Consider the following 12,855-nt stretch of genomic DNA (forward strand, 5'->3'; position numbering starts at 1 on the left):
ACTTTACAATAATGGTGATCATTATATAAGAAAAACATGGAGAATGTTGTTTAAAGTGCATTTATTTGGGACGTCAGGTAAACAGACATTGTGATTTACAGTCGGTCTTGCAGTTAAATGTGGGTGTACTGTTGGCACCATCTGCTTTTCTATTGATGCAGTGTGAGTGTTATGTTCTTCCACTGACTCTCCAGAATGCTTCTTGCTATGTGGTTTTAATACGGTACCATTTTTTTTAAAAGCTCTTCAATTACTGCCTTTGGGACAATTTGGCGACGTGCGCGTCGTGGATAAACCCCACGCGCGCGACCGACGAGGCCCTACCGGGGAAACGGGACGTACAGAAGCCCCCGGGGCGGGTGACGTAACCTCGGGGTGCTAGTTTGCGTCTCCCTGGAGGACGTGGCCCTTTACATCACAAAAGGGGTGTGAGCAAAAGGAACAGTTTGATACCCTTGTGTTGTGTGATGAAACGTCCTCTCCCACAGAAGTAAAGCGCACTCACTAAAGACATCACACGGGCTGATATGTCAGCGTTATAAATGAGAGCAGACCAAGAGCAATAGCCCCATCCCCACCCCACTATGTTTTATCTTCCACAGCCTTTTAGCATGGGGTCTCTGAGGGCCGCTTCTGCATGCCACTGTGGGAGATCAGGGCAAAGAAACAGCATATATCTTTAGTTCATATCTGAGAAAAGGATTTCATACATTAATGTGACTCCCGGGTAAACTCCCGCTCAAGACGTATCTGCACCGTGAGGCGTTTAAACTAAAAGGAGGGAGAAAATGATCAAAGCTGAGAGTTTCCCCACCTCCCCCAAGCTGGTCCACAGGTGTGCCTGTGTGATACCAATGGAACGGACCAGAAATTAAAACATAAATGTTTCATATCGCTGCTGTCAATCTTGACCGATTTTCACAGTGGAATAACACCTCAAGAAGGCGGTTTGTTACGCTCCTCAAATCAATAATGACTTTTTTTTTTTACCATTGTCATACCCACCACGCAAATTCTGCGGATTTTTTTTCCCCATTTCCCTCCAAAATATGCAATGTTATTACGAGAATAATCCAGATTCGCAAGTGTTACAAAAGACACTGCATTAGCACGTTGACAAATATCTGCTGCTCTGTATGTAGCGACGAAAGACAGAAACAACATGGACTAATAACGCCGTCAGCCATAATTAACTGCAGAAGACGGAGCACCTGCTACACCTAAAACACAAGCCAGTCACGAGTTCAGCTCACTGATTCCGCTTTGCTTCCAAACCCTATCTGACCGATACGATTACATCCGCACGGAGCAGCTGCTCATCCAGCCAGTTCTCCCTCGGTCCTCCCGGGTTACTTCCCGTCTCACCTGCAACATCATGTATATGTTGACCTGGGGGGGTCATTTAATAAAAGGCAGGAATTGCCCCAAGACTATGGGTTTATCCCGCCGGACTAAAAACATGGTGATACGCACGACGTGGGGATGCGAATTAGACTTATTCCGAGTGGATGATAAATGACGTGCTGTTGCTCCGACTGTTACAATGCGGAGTCTTCGGGAACAGATGCTCGGACTAGCATAATTCCAAACTGAACAAAGCATGATGAAAAATGGTAAATATGTTCTGAATTACCAGCATGTGTGTTATAATGCCTCGGGCTGTGCTTCCCCATATGTCTCACTCACATTCCTGCTGGTCGGAGTGCTCTCGGAACGGGACAGAAAGCGGGGCACGAGCGAAATGAATTTGTTTGTTTTTTTTACATGGCACAAACAGTAACAAAAAGAAAGTGACCTGGCGAGGGCCACGTCGATTCTGGGGTCCTTTTGCATTTGTGGTATGGACCAGTAACACTCGATAGAGCCCGCTGAAGGCAGACATATGAGGAAAATATATTAAAAAAACATGTAATTTTCCTGTCGGAATGGACGTCTTACAGCCACTCAGCCCTTTTTTTAGGTTACAAAGGGCAAAACTACTAGTAAAGAGTCACTTGAGTGCTTCCGAAATAGCAGTCTTTCACACACATATTGGAGGTCTCCCAACACAGGAAGAGCCGTCCACCAGTGTCTAACTGGAGCCGTCGTTCTTTACAATTTTAGAAGACCTATGATGGATTCAGATGTTGAACATTAAACTGTACAAGGGCGGCCGATGCGGCGACCCTCAGGAAGGAAAATGGCGTCGGCAGCTACCTGAGGTTTGAACCCTTCGGTTGGCTGCAGAATGATAAACAGCAGCACATCAGCAGCGGGGAGGAAATATCAATTTCTGCATGTATTTGAGCCAACACTTGCTTTGCTATGTCAATTACGCTGTCAGCCACTCCATTGATTAGAGCATCCATCTCGTAAACATGTGGCTTCACTTCTTTGTGATGTCGTCAATGTCGTTGTCGTTTGTGCCTTCACAGACAAACTGTGGAGAAACAAAACGAAGAACGTCTCCTGGGGGGATTAAATGTTTCTACCTTGCTCAAAATTCATTTCTGTATAAACTCCGTAGAAGCCATGAAACAATTTATTGGCGGTGGTGTAATGGTTTAAGATGCTGGCTGTGTAATCACAATATCTCCTGATCTGGCCCACTCTCTAGCCTCATTTCCTGTCAGCTCTCCGCTGCATGCCATCTAATAAAAACATAAACATCACAAAAACAATTCTGAGAGGAAATCTACTCCCAGAGCGTTTTTTTTCCCCTTCTTCTTTCATTCTTTCTTTCAGGGAAGATAATATGTGACAGGTAACAATAAGCATGATAAAGGAAAGTTTCTCAACTAGGCCAGAGTGCCTCCCCAATTAGGTATGGACAGATGTGGAGCGACTTTAGAGGAGTCTGGAGTGCCTGTGGACAAAGGCTGCGGCTCGGAGGAAATAATGATCGCATGTCAGGCCTTCAAATGGCACTCTTCAGTTTTCCCGGTAAAGTGCTGTCAAATCTGAAGAGTGTGACATACAGTATGACTGCCATAAATTAAATAAAGCCAACAGCAACTTTGATGCGCTGTGAAAGTTTCAGGCTTTCTGGACGGAATGTGCAACTCAAAGAGGCACACGGATCCATAATATACTAGTTTTTTTCATAATTACATTTCGTTTCCCATCCGTAAAAGTTCTTGGGGGGTAAATAAACTAGTTTGCAACCGACTATTCCGCCCAAAAAATATATATTTTGAGTCAATAGCACGAGCAGGAGGTCATCAGGGTGAAATCCAGTAAATATTTTAATAGAAGTGTTTAAAAAATTAAATGTAACGGGTTTTTTTACAGCTATTTACACATATCGCCCATTAAAAGACTGGAGGTGTATGTAAAGCAGCAATAAATCCATTTCCCTGCACAACCCTGTCCCAACCTTCAGATATAGAGGGTACAGCTGCTGCAAGGCTGTGGCAAAGTTTTCCACTGCTCGAGCTGGTGCAGCTTCAGACCAACCGAACCTGGTCACAACGTTGCTCACTGGTACTGACTGGACTCAAACTCATTAGTCATTTGAGAGCCCTGAACCTTATCTCCCTCTCTATATTTGCTGATTCACACCAGAGGCAGCTCTGTGAGTCCTCACTGGCCTTAATCCCGCAGCACAATAATGCCGTTGATGCTAATACAAAACACAGCAAATGCATGGATGCAGCAGGTTTGAGTGAGACCCACCAGAGATTTTAAGACCACGACAGCAGGAGTCCGACGGACGGAGGAAGACCCAATTATTTTACACCCATATGCCCTTGGTTTCATCAACAATGTTGCAACTGGTGGTGGGACAAATGGAAATATTGAACACATGAACCTATTCCGACAGGCCTCCGTAGCTGAGCAGTTCAAAAAAATGATCCAGACAACCGAGAGCCTGATAATCACTTTAAAAATAGCAACGCTGCCATGAAAGGTTCACGCACACCCTCAAAAGAAAATACCAGGGCTTGCAGTCAGAAAGATAATTGAGAATAATGGTAGTAATTCAAAAATCAACCTGCCTATGTTTAATAACCCTTTATCACATGACAGTGAAACAAGCAGACGCTAGACTATATTACCCATAATGCCTCTGTCATCTGGTGGTCACTCAGGAAGCCCGATTGTTACGTAGACACACACACACACACACACACACAGGTTTGGAGGCTGTATACTGCCATCTAAAGCACAAAGGATTCAGCTTCCAAAGTTTGAATTTAAAAAAAAGTCCCTCTTCTTTATTTGTTTGATGGCTGATCCAGGGCAGCTCGAGCAGCTCCCACAAAATGCATTATTCCATTTTTAAAACTAATTAGACGCACCTGATATCATCTCCCACTAAATACAATTTAAGCAGAACATTTCGTAATGCATCATCGCTGACATCTCTCAAAAACAATTAGCATATTCAATAACTCATTCCCCGCCGCACTTTAAAAAACAATCCAAAATAGTTCCACGCCTTAAAAAAGCGACAGTCAAACAATTGAGATTAAAATGAAATGTGTATAAATAAGTCAATGGCCGCTGTTAAGCAGTTTCATTTATGTCATCAACGCTAGCTACTGTAGCATTTAGTCATTTCACTTTGATTTCTTCCACTTTGTATGACATCATCACATCAAGAATGTGTGTGTGCACATATGTGGGTGTGTGTGTGTTGTTTTCACAACCGCTATTGCAGAGCGCAGCACCGGGCGTGCAACAGTGCAAAGCTGCAGGCCTGATACAGCACGTCCTTCAGCCAGACACGAGATATGTGCACGCTACACATGTAGTTGCGAGAGGGGGGCGTGTCCGCCCCCATTCATCCGCAGGACCCAGAGTGAACGCACAGTCTCCCCGCAGTTGCGTTTTATCGCTAAACGCAGTGTTGACAGAAGCATCGCACTCTTAGCCCACGAACGTGACCTTGCCCTACCCGCTCCGTTAAACTTAGAGGTGCACCCTAACAAGGCCTGGCAGGGGTGGGGGGGGAGGGAGGGGGGAAGATGTGCCACCAGTTGTGGCAGGGCAAAAATAATAATAATAATAATAATAACAATAATAATAATAATAATAAAAATAACAATAATAACAATAACAATAAAAACACTTCGATAAGTGTGGCCAAAATGAACTCACCGTCTTTGAGTCTAATTCGTGGTGTTGTTGAGCTAAGACTTTATCTACACTGGCAGCATCTGTAAACGTAACAAACCCAAATCCTCTGGAAAACAAGAAGGGGGGGGGGGGGGGGGCAAAAACAACAACAGTGTTAATATTCAAACAGGCACATCTTTAAAATGCAAACGCACAGGCTTTAGAAACGCAGGCATAGTTACACATGACCTTATTATTATTATTATCATCATCATTATTATTGTTATTGGATCCGCGTTCATAATTGGCACAGTCCAGGTCCGAGAGCAGCTTTGCCAGCACAAAGTGGGGACGCGGCTCGTCTTTATTTGCCGTCTCCCAACATGAGGCGACGTTACAGCAACATTGTGCTGCAGTCACAAAGTCAATGTCAAATTGCGTTCGGCTGCAGCTTTACAGCAGTGAGCGTTTAAGCTTATCTGGCTTGCTGTGTGAAACCACACGCAGGCGCGCGCACCCGGGGACACACACCGACGCGCGCGCACGCGCGGACACAGCGCCACACACACACGCACGCATGCACGCACGCGCGGGCGCGCTGGATTAACAGCAAACACGGACAAAGTCAGCGATATCGCTACATGCACCGGGAAAGGAAAAGTAAAAACGCGTTTACCTTGAGCGCTTTGTCGTGGGGTCTCTCATCACCATACATTCTCTTATTTCTCCGAATTTACTAAAATAGTCTCTAAGGCTGTCTGTGAACAGAGGAAAATATGTCGGGTTATTTGACAGAAACATGTGGCCACGCTGTTTGTCACTGTATTTCTGAGGGGGGGAAATAACACCCCGCGATGCGCGTAGGGGTCGAATAGAGGACTTCAGAATGGACGGAGATCAAAAATAACATCGTGCGCACACACTGGTGAGATATCCCATACAGTACACTCCTGCACGGTGCACATTCGCACATACGCCGCCAGCAGCCACAGCGAGCACTCGGTCCCAGCCGCAAAACAACACCAAATCCGCCGTAAAACAGAATAAGATTCTCACCTGGTGAGGTTTGCCAGCTGAGGCCACCGATAAACATTTTACTGTAAGGGGAAAACACAACAGAAGTGAGTCCAGATGTCAGTTCGGCCATTTTGACGACTAACTACTTCTAAAAGCGACCTTAAAGGATAAAGGAAGACTATGGAAACACAGTCGCGCTCAGTAATTACAGTCTATCTCCATGAGAGAGGGGGAGGCTACTCTCGCCACGAAGCTCAGCGCTTTAAAACTGCATCTGGCAGCAGAGTCCGCTTTAAGTGCGTACTGTTGGGGGACGAATCCGGCACGGCAGGCGAAGTCCTCTCCAAGATGTTGTAACATGCAAAAAAAGACGTACCTTGGCGTTTAATGGAGAAAAAATCTTACCCCGGGTCATGTTGTGAATCATTTAGGCTTCCGGATGTGGCTTGACTCCCGTCTCCTTCCATATCTATTTCAAACTATAGGCTGGGACTACAGTCACAGTGACAGACACACACAGATACGGCCAGGAGATATGCAAAGCCCCGCTATGAGAATATTACTGAGCCGGGAATGAAAGCGTCACACGTGGGATCAGCTCAGCCCCCTGCTCCCTCCTCCCTCTCCTAGCATGCGCTACCTTGGCCCACAGGGGGCGGAGCCTGCCGCTGTCACCTAACCAATCCAATTGACGTCAATTCAAGCAATCTGCAAAGCAACCCCCCCTCCCCCCACCCCCCTCCATTTGTCATTTAATTAGGAAATAAGCCACTAGAGATGAGAGTGGCTTATTGCTCTTCTAAATCGGCGGACACAAAAACTTTATCCGCTGTTTTTTTTTCTTTTTTCTTTTTTTTGTGTGTTTACAGTCTATTTCAGGCGTTCGAGATATCAGATGTAGATCTCTCTCTCTCTCTCTCTCTTTCTCTAAACAAAGTGCGGTGATTGGAGTTTGCACGGACATATTTGCAGTATACTGGGATTAGGAAGTATTAATCTAAAAAATCATTGTTGCACAAACAATAGGCAACTTGTAATAGCGATAGTTTGTGTATCCTGGATTACTAAAAATAGACGGGAACGTGTGTGTGTGTGTGTGTGGGTGGGGGGGGGGGGGGGGGTCGTAGGTGTACAGACAATACCTGTGGCGTTAATTGTGTAACACGTGTTGGTGTCACACGTCTCCAGATCGGGCTGTTTGTGCAGTGTTTGTCATTTCAGACTACTTCTATGGCGTAAACCATGAAAACAGATAACCATGACAACCTCAGCTTAGGTCGATGGGAGCGATGTCTAACCAAAAAAATAGGGGAGGGATTTAGTGATGTACCACTACCGACCACAAGGGGGCGATATAGACTTAATACGTGGTCCAATATTTGCAATCAAAACAATCAACTGTTTTGTGTTGTTTGTTGTTCAAGCAACAAGCAACACAAAATAGCAAAACATTTCAAGCATTTCAATTGCACACGTGCACACACCCTGATATAAAATGATCGTAAGGAAATGTGGCACATTCCTAAAATGAATTGATTGGCACCCAACAAATTATCCTAATCAACTGATTTACTCCTTCCTTTGATTATTTACACGTTTGCTGTATGAAACTTTAAAATTATTCTGTGTTTTATATTTTTTTGTGATTTTTTATATTTTAATTGCTGTTTATATTTTTCAACTCTAAACTGAGGGAGTTGCACAATTGTAACTCTTACCTGTGTGTATGAATTGCTTTGCATATGATATTAAAACATTTCTAGCCATAGCCAGAGGAGCCGTATTCTCATTATCGAGCTCTTCTAAACTGGGAAATCTGTGTTCTAACTGATTTAAATCCTGCTGAGAAGGTCCCAGGACAACACACTGAACATCTGTAGCTGACCCCGAGGTCAGACCTAATGTTCATTATCAGAGCCAACAAAGGATCTTCCCCCCGGAATCTATAATGTATGTTATTCATGTGTATATCGGAGTAATTATAGATCTTCTAATGTATATGACCTGTAACATGCTGCTCTGCACAATGAATGTAGAGATTAGCTGACTGCATGCATATAATGCTTTTTTTTTTTTTAAAAGAAAAGAAAAAGAAGGGCATGGCGAGAAATTATTGAATATGCGTACATACGTTGGGGTTATTATTGGAAAAAAATGTGTCTATATTGATGAAGTGCATAAAAATGTCATTTACATTCATCTCAGAGCAAGAACACAGACAACAATGCATATGAAACGTGACATAATCTTATTTTATTATTCCCATTCAGCGCGGTTTGGTCTTTTTAATAGGCCTCTGTGTGCTGGCTGTTCAGGGCGCTACTAGAGGGAATTTCTTATCTGTCCAGGCAGCATGTTTTTGAAACAATGACTTAGATAAAGCCCAAACAACGGCGCTTCTGACAGTTTAACAGCAAAAACTCTGTCATTAGATAGGAGACACTCCACATTGCAGCTGTCTGTATCTCTGAAACCAAGGTGCTGAAGCAATTGTTGGCAATTGCGTCTAGCACTGGTGTGTCAGGGAAAAATGGAAATATGAACCCTTTGCATGGAACTTGATAATTTATTCCACTTTTTTTTGCATTATTGGTCCATTTGATACCATTTCATGATGTCCAGAAGTGGATTTCTGTGTTGTATTTTTACTGAAACCTGTCAGATGTGTGATAGTTTCTTACAGCACGGGTGTAAATATGTCGTATCTAGCCGCGCATCTGCGGGGAGAAACAGGCGGGAGGGTATAAAATGAGGAGGATTATGAGCTTCTGAGGAAGACCGCGCTTTAAAGGTGAGCAGAAATCACAGTGGATTTAACATATGAAGAGGAACATTTGTTTTATGCAGCACAGTTGTGAATTATTCTGCTTTTTGAACATTGTTGCCACGGCCTGGTGCTCACTGTTGTCATGCTGCAAAGGGAGGAAAGGCAAGTGTGAAAGAGAAGGTAAGCTAGGTGTGATGCTCGTAAACCAGATCTGAACCCATAATACCGGGGCTCCAAAGCGGGCGGATGTTATTTTATTCAGAATCGAAGTTTGCAACAAATATTTCATCAAACGTCTCCGAAAATGGCAACACTAAATCGAGGTGTGGGCCTTTTTCAGGCTGATTGAAAGAGAAACATGCATGGATTTTTTTAAATTGAGCTGTGTTCTCCTTTAATCTGGGCAGCCACTAGCGCCTGATGAAAGTGCCTAAAATGTTTATCGTTCTTTAAGCAACTTTAGGTGCTCCGACAGCTCTGCTCTCAGAGCAGCTGCGCGTGCAGCGGCCGCCCAGGAGGAAATAAAAAGGTTGCATTTCACTACTTTCAAATTTCCTCCCTGAAGTGAGGAGCATCTGCAATGGCGGCAGCTGTTAAAGACGACATGATGATTGATCAGATGAGGAATTTAAAGAAATGGATTGACTCAAGAGCCGAGGCTTGAGTTGAGTGCTGAAAGAGGAGTCGCTCCTCTCTAGAGGAAACCTCAGGCAGAACCGCCCCCAAAAAAGCAAGTCATTGCATGAAAACTGGAGGATTTGCGGATCGAGAGGGAAGTAGATTTGATGGCGTGCGAATGAGCTGAGAGGGGAAAAGAAAGTGAGAGAAGCAACAGACTCACAGGCGGTGTCATGAGATGCTGTCTTCAGCAGAGGCATCCTGTTTCCTGTTGCAGTAATCATTTTACAGCCTTTGAATCTTCTCTTGACCTTGGAGAAATTGCTCTTTTGAAACCAGTTTCTCCCCTCCTGGAATGTGCGCGGAATGTCCAATGTCTGTTATTTTCCTCGTGCGTTCTACACACCCTGAAAAACAAATGCAAGTGTTGACTTAAAGGAGAAGGCTGTGGCCATCCAGCACCCTCTGAATCATCACCAGTTTTGAAGAATCCAACGTGCATCTACCAACCCAGGAAACGCCAACCGGCGGCCTTGATTAACCCTAATGTGCCTCAAACCCCCCCCAGAGATGCTGCTTAATTCAGCCTGTGAATTTTCAGAGAGATCTCATTGTGATCGCAGCAGATGAGGTGATTCCTGCTTTCCTCTGGAGGGCCCGCTACGGCCCCGATTCAGATCCCAGAGAAAAACGCTGCGGAGGAGGCTTCAGATGTGAACAAATTGTCTCTCGCTCCGTCTCTCTTCCAGACTGAAACATGCATAATTGACAGGCCTATCTCAGGAATTAGCCAGCCACCAAATTGCAGCCTTACCTGCTCTTTCATCCTGCCCACACTAACTTAGCGCCACGTTGGCGTCCGTTTGAGACAGCTGCATAAGGAGTAACATTTACCCCCCCCCCCCCCTCCCCCACGTCAATGACTTGTGTGTTGACTGATCACGATATGTGCAGATTAATGTGCACAATCGGCGCCACACGGAGAGAGCGTTTGAAGTGAGATCAGTCGGGAGTTCTGCCGTTGAGTGATTTTCACACCCCTCCCAAACATTATGCCCTCTGTAACGACACAGATGAGTTAATTAAGCTGTGCCAGAGGCCAGGAACTAGTATTCCAGGTAAATGGGCCACTGTGATATTCAGACATCCACATTATTAAAAAATGAAACTGTAATATTGAATTTTGAAATATCCTAAAACGCACAAGGCTTCTCTGTGCTTGAAAATTATCCTTGCAAATTAAAACTGTGGCAAACCTGGAGGCAGCCCAAAGGATCACAGATTAAAATGAGCGCGAAGGAAGGGAACTGTCTTCCAGAATGACTGGGACGGCAGACATTTCCCTTTCAGGAACAGAGACGCAGCCCGAGGATCTGCATTCTTGACCTCACTAATAAAAGACCATTTGCATGGGGGGCTCTTTAGACCAATCAGGCTTCAACACAACTGGGTGATGACGACATCGTTTACCTGCTCCACTGGGTTGGGAGATAAGCTCATGCCCCCGCTGCTCCCCGGAATGTTCCGGCTGCTGTTTGCACGACTCCGGAGTGAGGGAGATGGAGAGAGGGAGAGCTGTGTGTCACAGATGATGACGAGAGGCATTAAAGCACCGCGAGGAGCCATCCTATCGCCCCAACAGTCAGCAGCCGGGGAGAGACGCCGAGGTCGGCCTTTTGCAGGGCTCTGTTGAGACAGGAAGTGGCGTCTAACTCCCTCCGCGCTGTCCCAGCTGTAAGACGTATGTACATACGTCCTCCACCCTCCATGTGCATGGAGGCTTATTTCATTCCAATCTCCAGCAGAGCAGCTGTGCTCGGTGTTTCCTGGCTTATGATGCGAATTTTTGACTTTCTTTTTGTCACGGTGCAAACAAAAACACCCGCGTGCGAGGCTATTTTTCCTGCTGCGGGGGGGTGGGGGGGAGGGGGGGTGACATGTGAAAAAACAAGCTTAACGTGCATTAATGCTCAGTTTTTCATTTCTAATTCTGTTTGCGTGTGCAATACGCCAGATATATTTTTAAATCTTCCAGACGCTAAGAAGGACACAATAAACAGTCTGGACCCAACAGCAAAGCTGTGTTTTCTGTCGTGTGGCTCATTTGCTGTTTTCTACCAGCCAATTCGCTTTTTTCTCCTTCTCTGTCTCTGTCTGCTTTTCTTTCTCTTTTTTTTGCCTAACTGGCTGCCACCATATATTTTCTCAGTTGCCAACCACTTCCTATTCTGCAACCACTGACCTTAACACTGACCTTGCCTCGTCTGTGCCATTGAGACGAGAGCGGGAGAGATACACTCAGCCTCCCCCCGCTATGCTGCAGGGGGAGAATTTTGCCTGTCTCATCAGTCTTCCGGCCGCTGGAGTACACCTTGTTATTTCTTCCAGATTTTTTTTATACACATTTTGCCTTTCAGCTGATCAGCAGCACGACTGGAAAACACTTCTCTTGGCTCAAAGAACGTGTCGTGTCCATTTAGACTACCTATGTTTCTGGTTCCTTATTTTAAACATAATGTTTTGGGGGGAGGAGGTGGTTTAAGACTGGAAAATTCATTTATTTGGGAACAGTCAGGTCATTTGATGGAGTTTAGGTGTGTTAAAATCCGGCTTGTTCTGTTAAATGAAGAGTTTTGTAACCCGACACCACGAGGGGGGCACTTCCAGTACATTAGAGGAGGCTCTGATGTCATTCGTGTTTATGTGTCTTTGTCCACGTGTGAATTGATGTAGGTTGTAAAATGGGTTGTACGTCTTTAGGGAGCAGTGCGCATAAAGAGGCTCAGTTTAATACTCCAACTGGTGTACTTGACCTTGATTTCTGTGCAGAGTGGGATCAAATTCACCTCTTTTTTTTATTCGAGCAAATGAATGAAAAAAAAACATTTGCAATAAAAGCACAAAGTAGACACAGAAACCTGTAATGAGAGTGTGTTATTTACAGCACATGCTGGTACATAACCCTGGTGGGGGGGTTAAATGAACAAGGACACACCAGGACATAAAGAAGTACGCTGAGTGTTATTGAACATGGCTAAAAGCACGAAGGCAGCTCACTCACAACAACCCGGGTGGGGAGATGATGAGGGGAGGCATGGCAGCAGTAAATGATGCTAGCCTTCTACACCTTGTCAGTTATTAGGAAGAGCCAGAGGAGGAATCTGACATGACTCCATGTTGTCTTCAGAGAGGATAATTGGCAAATAGGCCGGCTCGCTGGTACTGCGAGTGCTGTACTTGGAAGAGTTTTCCAGTTCTGCTGCTTAAAAGAGACAGGCATTTATAAAACATACGGCCAGTCTACAAACTACAGAGAGTAAAATATAGATTAACTCTGGGAAATGCCATTAAAAGCAAAGGAGGCTGACTGAATGACATGATGATTAAACGGGATGTTCGTTCCCGTGCGATAA

At 44.9% G+C, this 12,855-nt stretch overlaps 1 protein-coding gene across 16 annotated transcripts in view; it reads right to left on the reverse strand.

Moving 5' to 3' along the window:
* The window catches only part of msi2b (musashi RNA-binding protein 2b), a 181,863-nt gene extending 175,122 nt beyond the window's left edge, over positions 1–6,741 (reverse strand). For 11 of the 16 annotated variants that reach the window (XM_057054353.1, XM_057054347.1, XM_057054350.1 and 8 more), the window contains exons 1-4: positions 6,463–6,741; positions 6,097–6,137; positions 5,717–5,798; positions 5,083–5,167 (exon numbers count right to left, since the gene is read on the reverse strand). In XM_057054353.1, the coding sequence (XP_056910333.1) occupies positions 5,083–5,167; positions 5,717–5,798; positions 6,097–6,137; positions 6,463–6,524 (270 nt within the window). In that variant the 5' untranslated portion in view covers positions 6,525–6,741. The remainder of the gene's footprint in view (positions 1–5,082; positions 5,168–5,716; positions 5,799–6,096; positions 6,138–6,462) is intronic. The other 5 variants (XM_057054344.1, XM_057054354.1, XM_057054352.1 and 2 more) reach the window with 1 other exon arrangement.
* Positions 6,742–12,855: the final 6,114 nt, after the last annotated feature.

Source organism: Takifugu flavidus, chromosome 14, assembly GCF_003711565.1.
Source record: "Takifugu flavidus isolate HTHZ2018 chromosome 14, ASM371156v2, whole genome shotgun sequence".
NCBI lineage: Eukaryota > Metazoa > Chordata > Actinopteri > Tetraodontiformes > Tetraodontidae > Takifugu > Takifugu flavidus.